Source organism: Populus trichocarpa, chromosome 3 (genome assembly GCF_000002775.5).
Source record: "Populus trichocarpa isolate Nisqually-1 chromosome 3, P.trichocarpa_v4.1, whole genome shotgun sequence".
NCBI classification, from domain to species: Eukaryota; Viridiplantae; Streptophyta; class Magnoliopsida; order Malpighiales; family Salicaceae; genus Populus; species Populus trichocarpa.
This window is the reverse complement of record NC_037287.2, coordinates 12,003,319-12,017,947: the sequence shown is the minus strand read 5'-3', so window position 1 is coordinate 12,017,947 and position 14,629 is coordinate 12,003,319. Positions and strand designations below refer to the sequence as shown.

At 33.7% G+C, this 14,629-nt stretch overlaps 2 protein-coding genes across 2 annotated transcripts; one reads left to right on the top strand and one right to left on the bottom strand.

Moving 5' to 3' along the window:
- Window positions 1–6,048: 6,048 nt before the first annotated feature.
- Window positions 6,049–8,717, top strand: LOC7456084 (uncharacterized membrane protein At4g09580). The gene is made up of 4 exons (XM_002304307.4): window positions 6,049–6,426; window positions 7,224–7,494; window positions 7,572–7,742; window positions 8,112–8,717. The coding sequence occupies exons 1-4, from the start codon at window positions 6,245–6,247 to the stop codon at window positions 8,235–8,237; spliced, it is 750 nt and encodes a 249-aa protein (XP_002304343.1). The 5' UTR covers window positions 6,049–6,244; the 3' UTR covers window positions 8,238–8,717.
- A 563-nt stretch (window positions 8,718–9,280) lies between these two features.
- On the bottom strand, window positions 9,281–12,852 carry LOC7456083 (uncharacterized). Its single transcript, XM_002303391.4, has 6 exons — window positions 12,130–12,852; window positions 11,987–12,045; window positions 11,317–11,386; window positions 11,106–11,231; window positions 10,866–10,994; window positions 9,281–9,996 (listed from the first exon to the last, which is right to left on the bottom strand). The coding sequence occupies exons 1-6, from the start codon at window positions 12,745–12,747 to the stop codon at window positions 9,523–9,525; spliced, it is 1,476 nt and encodes a 491-aa protein (XP_002303427.4). The 5' UTR covers window positions 12,748–12,852; the 3' UTR covers window positions 9,281–9,522.
- Between the last annotated feature and the right edge of the window lie 1,777 nt (window positions 12,853–14,629).

Sequence of the window (14,629 nt, the reverse complement as noted above, 5' to 3'; positions counted from 1 at the left end):
TCCTGTTCGCTGGACTCCTTAGGCTGCTCCTGTTCGCTGGACTCCTTAGGCTGCTCGTGCTTGCTGGACTTCTTAAGCTGCACATGCTCGCTGGACTTCTTAGATAGTGAGTTAAAACACACCTGCTCACTACATTCCTTAAGCTGCACCTGAGCAAATAACTTGAACATTCGGTTTGAAGACATGGTAATCTCAATGATCAAGCCTTTTTCAGAATGATATATCTTGCATGTTTCCTTTTGAATAAGGATAGCAAGACCTTTCTCAGCTAATTGTCCCATGCTCAATAAACTGTTTTGCAAGCCTGGGACGTAAAAAACATTTGTAATGATTTGTACAAAACCATTCACGAACATTCTGATATTTCCTTTTCCAGTAACAAGCATTTTAGAATTATCTCCCAGTTTTACTGTTTCTCTAAAGCTGGCATCAAAATCAGAAAATAACTCCTTCTTACCACACATGTGGTTGCTGCATCCTGAGTCAAGAAACCATAACTCCTCCATGTTTGTTGCCTTCTCATTTATATACGCCATTAATAGCATTTCTTCTCCCCCTTCTGCATAATGTGCCACTCCTTCACTCTCCTTCCTTGGACACTCATATGCAAAGTGTCCTAATCTGTGACAGTAATAACACTCAATAGTGGATTTGTCAAGATAACGTCTTCCACCTCCTCCTCGGCCTCTGCCTCTGCCCCTGCTTGATCCTCGAATTCCTCCTCGCCAACCTGATGATTCTCCTGTTGTTACCTTCAACGCATGCTCCTCCATGATATGAACATTCATACGTTGTTCATGAACCACCAAACTGCTTTGCAATTCATCTATGGAAATAACATCAAGGTCTTTTGATTCTTCGATAGAACAGACTACGTAATCAAATTTGGATGTCATGGAGCGCAAGATTTTCTCAATGATTGTTAAATCAGTCAAATTCTTTGCACCATTTGTCCTCATCTTGTTCACAACAGTCATAGTACGAGCAAAATAAGCAGTTACAGACTCACCTGCCTTCATGTTTAACAACTCAAACTCCTTCTGAAGAGCTTGTCTTTGTGCACGTTGCACCCGTGCTGTGCCTTGATACTTCGTTTTCAAAGAATCCCAAATGCTCTTGGCAGAATCTTTGTTTAAGATTGTCTCTAAAACTGATCGATCAATACTCTGAAAAAGATAGTTCTTTGCCTTAAGATCCTTCAGCTTTGCATCTTCAATAGCCTTCAACTGAGCTGGAGTAGGCTGGACTCCTTCAATCACTGTAGGAATCCCATCCTCAATTAAACTCCAGTATTCTTTTGAACGGAGAAAGTTCTCCATGAGCATACACCAATGATCATAGTGTCCGTCCAATCTTGGAATTGAAGGCTGCACAAAACCTCCTCCTTCTGTTGACATCTCTGATGCTATCGTCAAGCTCTGATACCAAAATGTTAAGTATATTTTGGTGTTTGCTGAGAAATGATATAAGAGAAAGGAAGAAATGTTTTGTGTATTTATTAACGTAACTGAAGACCATATATATAGCCTTTACAAAGATTGAAAACAGAAGCTAATAATAGAAATAATAACAGAATAACAGAATCCTAAACAATAGGATTTATTCAAGACTAGAAATCAGCTAAGTCCTAAAGACTTGTTCAACTGGAAACAAACTCTAACAAAATTTGTCAAGAGGCTCCTTAAACTTATGCCCTAACTGCATATTCATTTTTTTTATTTTTAAGATTTCAAGGATTAATGAATACTAGCTCAGCCCATTTAAGATAATTGTGATTAAGTATCGGAATCAAATCAAATAATAATATGCTTGTTTGAAAGCATGCTAGGTTATTTTTTAAAATATTTTTTATATTGAAATATATTAAAATAATATATATTTTTTTTATTTTTTTAAAATTAGTGTATGAAACGATAAGAAATATAAAAAAATATAATTTTTAATAAAATATATGCTTGTATTTTGACTGGCTGGCTCCAAATCCAAATGAATGGAAAAGGACAAAAGGGTGATTTTAAAGAGGAGATAATATATGTGGGACACAGCAGAGAGGCTGTGCCGTGTGGTGTAGAGGTCAGCACGTGCCTCCTTTGACGAACGGCAATCGTTAGTGTCCCTCTCTGTTCGTGCCGTTTCCCACCATCCACGTGCTTCTCATGGCTCTAGTGTTTATTTATTAATCTCTTAATTATTCTATTATTATTTGTTCCTGGGCCCCTCCCTCCTCCTTATTCACTAATTCACTTTTTTATTTGCTTTCATTTATTTATTTGGAGGTAATATGACCTGGATGAATGAGTCATTGTTGTTTTATCGATGCTACTTTCTTCTCTTCTGGTCAAACTTTTATTCTTTCTATTTTACTTGAAATTTAAGTTTAAGTTATCGCGTAGAAGGGAGGGAGTTTAAGAAACGTGGTGCGTTATTTTCATTAGACTTTTTCAATCAAGAGTGGTTCGGGGTAGGTTTGTTTTCCGTCAAATATTTTCCAAATAAAAAATCTTTTCTCAATAGTATTGATAAAAAAATAAAATAATAATAATAAAATAACGATAATGATGATAAAAATAATAATAATAATAAAATTATAATTAAATAGTTGTGGTGCATAACTGGATGATATAATAAGTTAATTATTATTTATAAAATTACAGAATTTTATTAATTAAAAATATTTTTAAGTAAATAAATTAAATTTGAAAGTTTACTGTAAATATCTTTTATTAATTATTTTTCTGTAAAATAATTTACGGAAAACAAAAACAAGAAAAATATGAGATATAGAGTTCTAGATGATGATAAAATATTTATTTCTTAAGAACAAGGAGAAGCATAAAGGCATTAAAAAAATACAAAATAATATGTCAAAAATTAGAAGATACTTCATCTATCTCTGAAGATAGTCAATGGTTTCCATCTTGGCAACTTCTCATCTTTTAATACTCTTAGTCCTTTATCGCTGAGTTCATTTCAGATGAATAGATAACAACACCACCACAAGCAACGATACCTCGTCGGAGCCGGTGGCCGCATACTCCATCGGCACAACAATAATACAACTTCTTCTTATTTCTTTTTAGACTAAAAAAAATCCTCTCAGCTTCGCTTTTCCCATTAATGCAATTGACACTTAAAAATTGGATCACCCTCTCGTTTTACTATCAATTACCCTCTGAGTTGACATTATTAATAAATAGGTATTGTTCGATCAAGGTTAGGGTTGAGAGGGAGGGAGGGAGGTATTGTTGGAGGACAAAAACTGAGATTCATTGATGATTTTTAGGGGAAAAAAATAGAGAGGAGCGGGAGATAATTAAGAGAGGAAGAAGTGTACCTCTCATTCTATTATAGAGCCTAGAAAAGGTATTTTTTAAATTAAAAAAATTTAAAATCTTAACCTATATTTTGTTTAATATAGGGGGTTACACTTTTCAGAAGTTGTAAAAAATATCTTGTTATTTATTGATTATATCAAATTTGATCCTTAATATTTTGATTGCTATATATTTTGTTGTGAATCATTTTTTTGATTTTTTTTAAAATTTCTCTTAGAATCTGATTTAATTTGATTTTTATATCAACTTTGGTTCTTATTCTTTTTATTGTTATATATTTTTTTCTTATCCTTTTCTTAATTAATTTTTTTATCTATCAAATTTGATCCCAATTATTTTGATTTTTATTTATTTTATTTAAAATAATTTATGAAATTGGATTTTTTTTCAATTTTATCATTTTTTATATGGCGGATTTGATCCTCATTCTTTTTATTGATGTTTGTTTTGTTTGAAATAATTTATCAAATTGGATTTCTTTCTCAATTTTATCCTCATTTGGCTTCTTTATCTTTCATATTTGGTCCTTATTCTTTTAATAAATTTGAAAAAATAAATAAAACGTTAATAAGTTATTTTTTAGCTTATTTTTCATGGCATAGCCAAACACTAGAATACATTTTCTAACTCATTTTCCACGACATTGCTAAATATAAAAAAATAATTCACTTTTCATGAATTTACTTTTTATGAAAACTATTTTTTTTTATAAAAAACTTTTCATCAAACAAATGAGGTCTAAATGAGAATAACTTATCACTAATTTAATAACAGTAACATCAATGAATTATTTTATTGACAGTTTCAAAACCATAGTACTATTAAATTAGTTTTCATAATAAAGAAATAAAATTAATTTGTTTTTCTAAACCAAATAACTAGTTTATAATTAATAATAAAATTACTTTAATAATGATTTTTTATTTGTAAGTTTAAGACTTCATGGCCAATAAAAAATGATATTTTTTGGTCCACCTATTTTCCTTTATCTTTCTTTTCAGTCCTTATGGTTTTTATCATTTTTGTTTTGGTTTAAAAGTTTATTTTGTTTATTTTTTACTCTCAAGGCTTAAGGAAAAAGAAAGTTAGTTCAGAAGAAGATAGAAAGTCATCAGATTACGAAAAAAAATATAGAAAGTCACCGATTGGTCACATTTTGATGAAAGAAAAACATAATTTTAGTGTCGATGTGTTTCATTCAATAAGATGAGTTATATGGAGTTGGTTTTAGACTTTCAACTTGCTTGAAATGGTAGATCAAGGTAGAGAGAGATTTTATTTTTGTTTCATTATTATTTTTTAAAGCAGTTTAAGGAAGTTTGAGTTGAGAGATGGATTTATTTAGGTGCTAAGGATGTTTATTAGATGTTTTTGGGTCAAATTAGATGAAAAAATGGATTTTCCAAACCAAAATACTTAGCCTTGATTTCTCGGCTATCCTTTTGTAACCAGAATCTAGACAAGTGGGCGACACATTATTGCTTATTTTTTTATAAAAAAAAAATATGGATTGAACGACAAGTTACCTATCATTTAAAAAAGAATTTTTTTAAAAGGCCCAGGTATATGGGCTAAGGTTGGTAGACTTATGCACTTGAACTTTGTTATAAAGACCTAAGTGATTGAGTCACTGAGGTTTTTATTGATTTTTTTTTTAATTTTATCTTGTAATATTTGATTGATTTTTAATCGATCTTCATAATTTATTTTGGTTTATTTTTTATGGAATTATCGTAATCTCAAATAAACATCCTGATATTGGGTTTGTACTCGATTTTACAAATATTTATTTTTGTTATCATATAATTAAATCAAAATAGTTTAAAGATAAAATTATTAAATATAGGGGAGTCCATGACCTAAATTGTGAATTTGACGAGTTAAGTTATGAAACTCGAATCGATCCAATATGTTATTGTCTCAATATTTTTTTTTAAAAAAGATGTTATTTTGAATTTTTTAAAGTTAAATTATATTTTTATCGGTTATTCATATTGTCTTTAAACTTATTAAATTAATTAGTTCATGTCAAAATAACTCTAATATAGTTTAATTTGAAATTTAAATTAGAAAAAAGAATTGAATTAGGAGGTTATAAAATTTACTGACGAAACTAATTTAACAAGACTATCAAGAAATTTCTATAAAAGTAGGGACCGGATTTTTTTTTTACGTTTAATTTTTTTTTTGTGTCCATGACAATTGGCATTACCATTTACCACCGGCCTCTCTCTCACACGCTCGCGCGAGCGCGAATAGACGCACAAAAAGAAACCGCGGTGGACGAGGACCAGCGACGACTGTCGACTGACAAACAACAAATGTGCAATGTTTTTATTTTTATTTTTTCAGTTTTTAACTGGATCCTCGTAACTTTTGGGATTTAAAGTTAATTTTAAAGGTGAAATGTCCACAGACAAAAAAAAAAAAAAAAAATATATATATATATATATATTTTTTTTACTATTTAGAGTAATAATCGTGGTTTAAAATAATTTTTTCAAAAATATATTAAAATAATTTTTTTTTATTTTTTTAAAATTATTTTTAACATTAAAATATCAAAATAATATAAAAATATAAAAAAGTAATTTTATTATTTTTTTAATTTTTTAAAAACATAATTTCAAAAACATTTCCAAACAGTCTCAGATCTCTCGCCAACGAATATTCTTTGTCCTCTGTCTCTCTTTCAAAGTCATTAGATAAGAACTACAGGCAGAGAGATAGAAACCGCAACTCAAACACACAAAACGGAAAGGAGTGTCCTAAAAGCAAAGCAGCTCCAACTCATTTAAACCTTCCCTTCCTTTCCTCCCTCCATCCCTCCCTCCCTCCCTCTCTCAAATTAAAAAAAATCATAATCAAAAGAGAGAGAAAGCAAAAGAAAAGAAGGGAGTCGGTGAGAGATGAAGGGGAAAGGAGGGAATGTGGGATCCAGATTTCCTTTGAGCTTTTGGGAAGTTGGTGCTGCTTCCTCTGTTGTGCTGGGATTCGTTTTGTGTCTTTTGGGTGTTTACCTAACCATGCCTGCATCGGACTATAGTTTCCTCAAGCTTCCTCGTACCCTCGAAGATCTTCAAATCCTCAGGTTTTCTTTCTCTTTATTTTTCATTTTAATTGATATCTACCTTTGCTGTTGCCTGGAATTGTTTTAACATTTTCATATTTTTTTAGGGTTAAAAAGAAAATTGCTTTACATTTTAAATTATTTAATTTCATTTGTTTTGTTCTACTCATTGCATTTGGGGTCTGAATTCTGAAATTACAGGCAGAGCTGACTGTGTTTTACCAATCGTGTTCTTGCCATAAAAACAAAAACAAAAGCAAAATCAAGATCCATGCTTTTTAAGTGAAATGGGGATTTTTCCCCACTTGCCTGTATCAAGGTATTGCTTTGCTTGGCTTGATATGAAAAAGGGGTATAATTCGTCATGTGGATACAACCCAATTGGATTATTCAAATCAGGATCTGTGGAAGGTTCATTACATTCAGACCTTCATATGCAGGCTGTCTACTTATGAACTTCTGTTGCTTTGCATGTTGGGCCAAAGCTTAGAATTTGTATAATATCTATTATATAGGAACTTGAGCTGGTGAGAAGTATTGTTGGATTTTGTTTGTAATGTTCTTGACATAGCTGTTCACTTGGGGTAAATGAGTCTTTGAAACCTCAACCTCTGTGGTACATCTCATGCGATCTAAAGGCGCCAAGGCTTGGTTAAAATATTACTGGAAATCTGCACTGGCTCTGTCATTTTTTCTTACCGAAAGATAATATTTATATTTCCTTTGACTTGCTCATCGCATTTACTTTTCTTCAAATTACTGGAATTCCATGTTTCCTGGCCTTATGTTAATAGTATGATGTGGATGCTATTTTGCAGGGATCACCTTGAGACCTATACAATTGACTACACCGCACAAGTCCTGGTGGGGTACTGTGTGGTCTACATTTTCATGCAGACCTTTATGATCCCCGGGACTGTTTTTATGTCATTGCTTGCTGGGGCACTTTTTGGAGTACTTAAAGGTGTAGCTTTGGTGGTGTTCACAGCCACTGCTGGTGCTTCTTCTTGCTATTTTCTGTCAAAACTAATTGGGCGGCCTCTTGTCTTTAGTTTGTGGCCTGACAAACTTAGTTTCTTCCAAGAGCAGGTGAACCTCTTCTCCTGTTTATCATTTGTTTATATTTGATGGAAAATTGTGATAAAATTGTTTCTTTTCACTATCAGGTGGCTAGAAGAAGAGGAGGATTGTTGAACTACATGCTTTTCTTACGACTAACCCCAACTTTGCCAAATACATTTATAAATGTTGCTTCACCAATAGTTGATGTTCCTTATCACATTTTCTTCCTGGCAACCTTGATTGGACTTATTCCTGCTGCTTATGTCACTGTTAAGGTATTTTACTCGCAGAGTATAGGTTTATATATATAAATTTTGGTGCATTATTGAATATCTGGAGTGAATGCCATTGTAAAATGCATAATTTACATGTTAGGATCACATGAAGTTCAATGAGCTTTGGTCCGACGCTCCTTGGGATTTAATGTAATGTAGATCGCATTCATGATGTTCTACAAAACATACCCCAGTGTAAGAGGTCTTTAAGTTTTAAATATCAAATGCAATGTAGGGTAATTGGGTAGGAATTGGTGCGAAGCTTCCGGGCAAAGTGTGTATGAATTTTGAAAGGTAGAATGTCATTAATGAAAAACTTATATGCCATTGCTGCTTTCTAAATATATCGGATGCCTGGTTAACTTGCAGGCTGGAATAGCACTTGGAGAATTGCAATCGATAGGGGACCTTTATGACTTCAACTCCATTGCCACTCTGTTCCTTATCGGGATCATCTCAATTACCCCTACATTAATGAGCAAGAGTAAATCATAGTAATGTTCCCTAAACACTTGTTGTACATGCGTCTTCAGTCACCTAGCCAGCCATTGCGGTGCCATGTTGTTTCTGTATAGCAGCTAAATGCAATACACAGCTGTCCCTGCCTGTGGGTTCCCTTGTGAATGCTGCAGATGACAGAGATGATCTTGGGAGGATGCCTGACTTGCACAAGTTCATTTTCCTGTTGGGGTTATTTGGATTAGAGGTGTGGGGTTGGTGATAACCTGTATAATTTGAATGCCTAGAAAAAAAAGTCATCAATCTCAAAAATATGTGCATTTTTTCTGCAAGACATGTAGTTTTTACAAAAAGTTCTCGCCTGTTGCAGGGTTTATGCCAGTCGGTGCTGTCCAATTTTTTAAGCAGCAAATGTTGTTTATTTCAGCTGTATGTAAGATTTAGGATTTAAATAGAATGATATTTGTTCCTGATCATTAAGAATGTGAATAATATATCAAGTCTATGTTGATATAAGTTAACAAAGAATTAAAATTAATAGAGTAATTGTACGTAAAAAGTTTCTTGAAATAAGTTAATGTGTATGAAAGGTTTTTTAGATTACAATAAATGTAAGTTTGCTTTTTATAGAATAAAAAATGAGAGATTGACAGTGAAATATTATTATTTCTGTAATTACATGACTGAATGCATGCGAAGAGTTTCTGAAATGATTTTTAAGAATACACTGAGCGTAACTTCACTGTTTATGAATGTGGAGGCTTTGTGAAAGTGTTTTCTGGCATCACAAAGAATTTTAATTGAAAATTGAGAAGTTGATATGTGCATTTAATGAAATAGACTAAATGAAAAGGTTGATCTGTGTATTTAATGAAATAGAATAAAAATTATACAAGTCAATAAATTATAAAAAAATTATTAATGCTAAATAAAAATTAAAGCGAAAAGAGGAAAAATATACTCACATGAAGATATTTGATATCGTGTTGTGAGGTTTTCTACAATCTTTACATGACAGGATAGAATAAGGCCAGTCATACCATGGAGATTTGTATTATCCTTACTTGCGATTAGCGACCTTCGAAACACTCCAAGATTCATGAAAATCAAGCATAAAAGCCAAGTTCAAGAAATCACATGAAGAAAAAAAAAATCGGGCACGAAAAATATATTTTAGTCACAAAGACACTGCAGATTAATATTGTACAGGGATTTATGAAGTAAAATAGAATGAAAGCGGGAAAATATCCCTTTTTCAAGAGATGGTGCCTTGCTATTTTTAGGTATTGCCCATAATACGAAGGCTTTTTTCTTCCTCTTCCTACCCAAATTTCCTGGCTTTCTTCTTTCTGTTGGAACTGTCTGGGGTCCGGCTATCTAGCTTGCGTTTTTGCCTGGCTGGTCCTGAAGCACCACCATCCTTGAGTGCTGTAGCTTTTGCCTTTCTTAGAGCAACAGCTGGCCTTTTCTCCTGACGCTTTTCTCTTTGAGTCTTAGATTTCACCTTAGCTGTTCCATTGCGTTTTGCATTTGCGGGAGCATGGACTTTCTTCTCAATACCAGATTTGCTAGCACGCAAGCCCTGATAGGACTTGGCAGCCTTTGTATCTGGCCTGTTGTTGCGATCAGGAGTCCTCGAATCTGTTGCCAACTTCTTGTTTGACAAATTAGCTGTCTCTCCTGCAAATGAGTTCCTTCTCTTAGATGGCGTAGAATCCTGCCTGGCATGAGATGCTCTCAGTTCTCGATCACGAAGCTTCAAATTTCGTTTCTTGATCACCAAATTTGCAGCTTCCTGCATGCCATCACATCAGAACTCATTAACCTTATAGGACAGACACTGGAATTTTTTGAATACATTATGCAAACTAATGAAGCATTGGTATAAATTTAAGCAGTGTGAGAATCTTTCAGCAACCATAATTTAAACAAGACAATTCTAAACTGCTAAAAGAGAATCCAAACACATCAACACGCACAAAAGAATCAATTCCGCACAAACAGGTAAATTTCATCCTTTCATTTCCGAGCATCTCATCATAGAACAGCTACATGAAAATACAAGCCCAACTATGCTCTTTGCTCAGTCTAACATGCCATCCACAAACATATTCCCAGAGCAAGAAAAATAAAGAACTCCAGGTCAAAGCTTCGAACTCCAACAAAGCTATGCATTCATACAAGTAAGTATTGGTTGATAGCTCCAACGATGCATCCCTGGACTAGACTTAAAAACTCTTCCAAAAAACTCACTGCAGCCATTGCTTAAGCAAATCACAGTTTCCCGCTCCTTAAATCTGAGAAGAAAATACAAAAAAAGAAGACCACACCTCTGCACTTATGTGAAATATGCTCTATTCTTTTTAAATTGGTTTCTTCCTTGATAACATGGTATGTAATCAAAGTATTTAATGATCCGACATGATAAATAACTTAAATTCTAATTGGACACCCAACCCAAGATATTGACTGCAGTGTCACAGGAACCTTATATTTCCAAATTTGGAATACAAGTGGCAGCTCTTCGGAACATCAATTTCAATGGGTACAGCATATCAGATAAAATAGAGTTGGGACATGAACAAACAGAGGGAAGCACGTTACTATAAATTTCAGTGATAAAATTATTGATAAAAAATGAGCATTAATTTTAACGCATCATACCCTTGTTTTAAACAGCACATAGGCGATGCCCTTTCCCAGACCTATATGAGGATGTCTAATAACCCGAACAGCTTCAATGCTGGATGCAAGATCTTTAATACCAGTGAAAAGCTGATAAATTTCTTCGTCCTACAGTCAGATGAAAGAGACATATCAAGATAAGATTAACAAAATTAGGCAACAACAAATCCACACAGTGTACGCAGAATGCACATAGAGAAATACAGGACAGTTGATTACCTTCACATCAAAGGGAAGGTTACCAACAAAAACTGTCCTCTTGTTATCATAAAGGGGAGCATCTGACCCCTTTAACTTCTTACGAGGTGGGCATGCCCTATCTACACGAATGTGATTTCCTCCAACCTATAATAATAAAAAAAACATAATATTTTACTCAAAATCATGTTGATTAGCCAACTGTCAGAAATGAAACATTACATAAACATACCACAGCCATATTATGGGTGAGAGATGCCTCTGCAGATTGCTCAGTGTTGAAAACAATATATGCATGAACACTGCAGCACACGGTATTCTTCATCAAAAATTGACATTGCAATCAAAATGAATAAAAGCAGATATAAAGGATCAACCAAAATCACAATACAAAGTTTAATTAAACAGAAGCTCCTTATAGGCAAACTTAGAACCCGTTCAGTATGTAGCTTTTTGTTAGTGATGCAACTCAAAGTTGAGAAATGGTAATTATATCACAAAGTACACGCTGGAAATGGATCATCATTTGATTCCAGCCCTGATAACTCAGGGTAAACATTTTTCACTTGTTTCTCTTTAATTAGTTGCCAAGGCATCTTTTTTTTCTTTTTCTTTTTTCTCACAGTGATCATTCATGCGCTCGGAAATCTAATTAATTCTTTTCCAGATTCTGACATGGAAAAGCCAGGTAACGTGGATCGTGTAAGGAATTTGAAATAAACCACGTAAACTGGAACAAGCACTTGCTAGGATTTTTTTCATCAGATGAAAAATAAGCAAGTAGGGTAACATTACGGGGTTCAATTCTAGAATTTCAGAAGTAAGACATAAGAATGGACATCAAAACTAACTATCCGAATATGTAACACAAACACACACATCTGTGAGAACCAACAGCATACCTGTCAGCATTATCATTAAATTTCTTCAACAAAATAGCTCCCTTCCTGGGTATCTTGGACTGCCCATGCAGAAATCCATCAAAATACAATACCAATCAACAAGAAAAAAAAACCCATAATCATCAGAATCAAAGTACACCTACTTCAGTAATTGGCATAGACCGGATCCTCAAAGACTCAACCTCCCCAAACTTACTAAATTCCTTAATGAGTGCCTTCTTCTTCACCTTCAAAGGCAAATTCCCAACAAACACAGTCCTTAATAACTTCCTCTCATCGTCAAAACCTTCACCCTCCTTTGAAACCAGCACATCCGCCGCATCATCAGCCTTTTTCCTCTTCGCGCCAACAACAACACGCACATTTTCCTCATTATTTACCACTGGACCGTACTTCTTAGCCTCATATTCGCTCTCAAGATCATCTCTCTTTCTCTTCTTTCTCTTCCTTCCACTCTCATTTAACGTTTTCTCTTCTTTCGGCTCAAGACCCAAATTTGGATTTTGGGTTTTCACCTTTTTTAGTTTCATTGCAGTACCGTTGAAATTAGGGTCTTGAATATCGGCATTGGCGCTGGGGTTTTCGTTGGATTTTGGGTCGTCGGGTTTTCTTTTGAAAGGGTTGCTATCGGTGAAAAGGGAGAAGGTAGCAGCGGTTTGATTGGCGCCGCTGAATAGGAATTTGAAGATGTCGGAAGAAGCAGAAACTATGTTCTTCTGGGTGGTGGCAGTCTCCGGTTCCGGGTGCTCCCTTCTGCCCATTGTTTTTTTGGAGTGGAGGCAGAGGAGGTGGTGGGAGAGGGAGGCTGTCACGCGGAGTTGGGATTCAAGGGATTTTATAACTTGGGGAAGGTTTTGTGGGGCGTCGAAAATGCAAGTGTTACTATTTTTAAACATACGGCCCGATATCAGTTTTCCAATTTAGGAAATCAAGTCAAATCCCACAATTAGAACTTCTTTTCTTGGGTTATTCCAGCTCAAATAATAATAATAATAAAAAAACCCCTCCATGTTATTATTTTGAATTCATAATTGGTTTATAAAAACTTTAGGTTGTACACTTGTAACCTTCCTCTCTATTACCCTTTAAATAGTTTATGCATTCTGAGTTTTATTTTATCCTTCTTTTCTTATAAAAATAATTAAAAAAAATGATCAAGTAAGTGAAAATAAAAACCAAAAATAACTCAAATAAATAGACCGCCCATATGCATAGCATAAAACAAACACTAGCTGAGTTTAATTTTCATAATCATTTCAGGTTTTTCAATTCGAGAAAAAGTATGAAAAATATTTTATGCATGTAATAATTGAAATGAGTGAGAAGAAATTTTATATTTGTCTCAATATAATTCTGAAGACTTTTTTTTAATTAATATTTAACATTTTCTTTTATTTAGAATTAAACCAAACTCCCAATAGACAAAAAGGGGAAAAAAAAAAAAACTAAGAACGAGCTAAACAAAAACACAACCCTATTCAAAACCTAACAGTGATAAAGGTGTTTGCTCCAAATTAATAGCTAATCTCTTGGAATTTGTTAAAGGAGAAGTTAAAAATGGAAGATCAAGGTGGAAAAAAAAGAAAAAGAAATCAAGTGGCCAATTATAAATTAGCCCAAAAAAGTTATCTTTACCCCCCTACTCTTACACTCACATACAAATCACTATTCATTTTTTTTTCTTTAACTTTTAAAATTTTGATATTTTCAGTTTTATCCGTTGTATTTTCATTGTTTTTTAGATATTTCTTCTATTTTGCATTATCTCACGTAAACATAGTTTTGGAAAACATTCCATAGTTTATTAGACATCAATTTTTCAAAACCAAATTATAATTGTTATTAAAAATAATAATTACAAGAATAAAGACAAAATTTTACATATAAAAACATGGAATCCCCTTAGCTATTTTAAAGAATTCAGGTGTGGAAACCGAGAAGAGAAAATAGAAAAAAGAAGATTTGGTAGCCGGAGTGACTCCAATAACACGCGCTACCTTGAAAGGAGGTTCTCGCCAAAACAAATCCAACAACACCAAAGATGGTCTGCATCTTGGAGGACGCCTCATGCGCCACCATAAAAAGCGAGCCTCCTCACATGATGGCGGACGTGTTAATGTGCCAAACACCTTTTCCCTCTTTATTCAATTTGATCGTTTATTCTCTTATAACTCATCAATTTATCTTCTAATTCTTACTTTTTTCCCACTTCATTCAATGAACCCCCTATTTGGTCTCATATTTCATTCCAACCAAGCCCAATGAAGGCCCAACCAAGTAGAGAGGGAGGAAAGGGAAAAGAAAGAATAAAATGACCTAATTAGCCTCGAGTGCAGCCCAATTGAACCCAACATGGGAGAAAAAAAATAGTCATGCCTGAAAAAATAATCATATCCATGTTCGCACCACCATGACCACTAATTGTTTTATGAAAGGAGCACCTATTTCTCCGCTTTGCACTTTGTTAGTACAAACACACATTTGTCAGTACGGGTGCTAACCTTTCTCACCAACGACTACTCGTTTATCTTGTCCAACTCATGATTCATTTATTGCTTAAGCATTTACTTTTGCACATATCTTTTGCTTTTATTAAAAACATTAACTTCTCACTTTATCATTTTGTTTCTAAATCAAATTCAT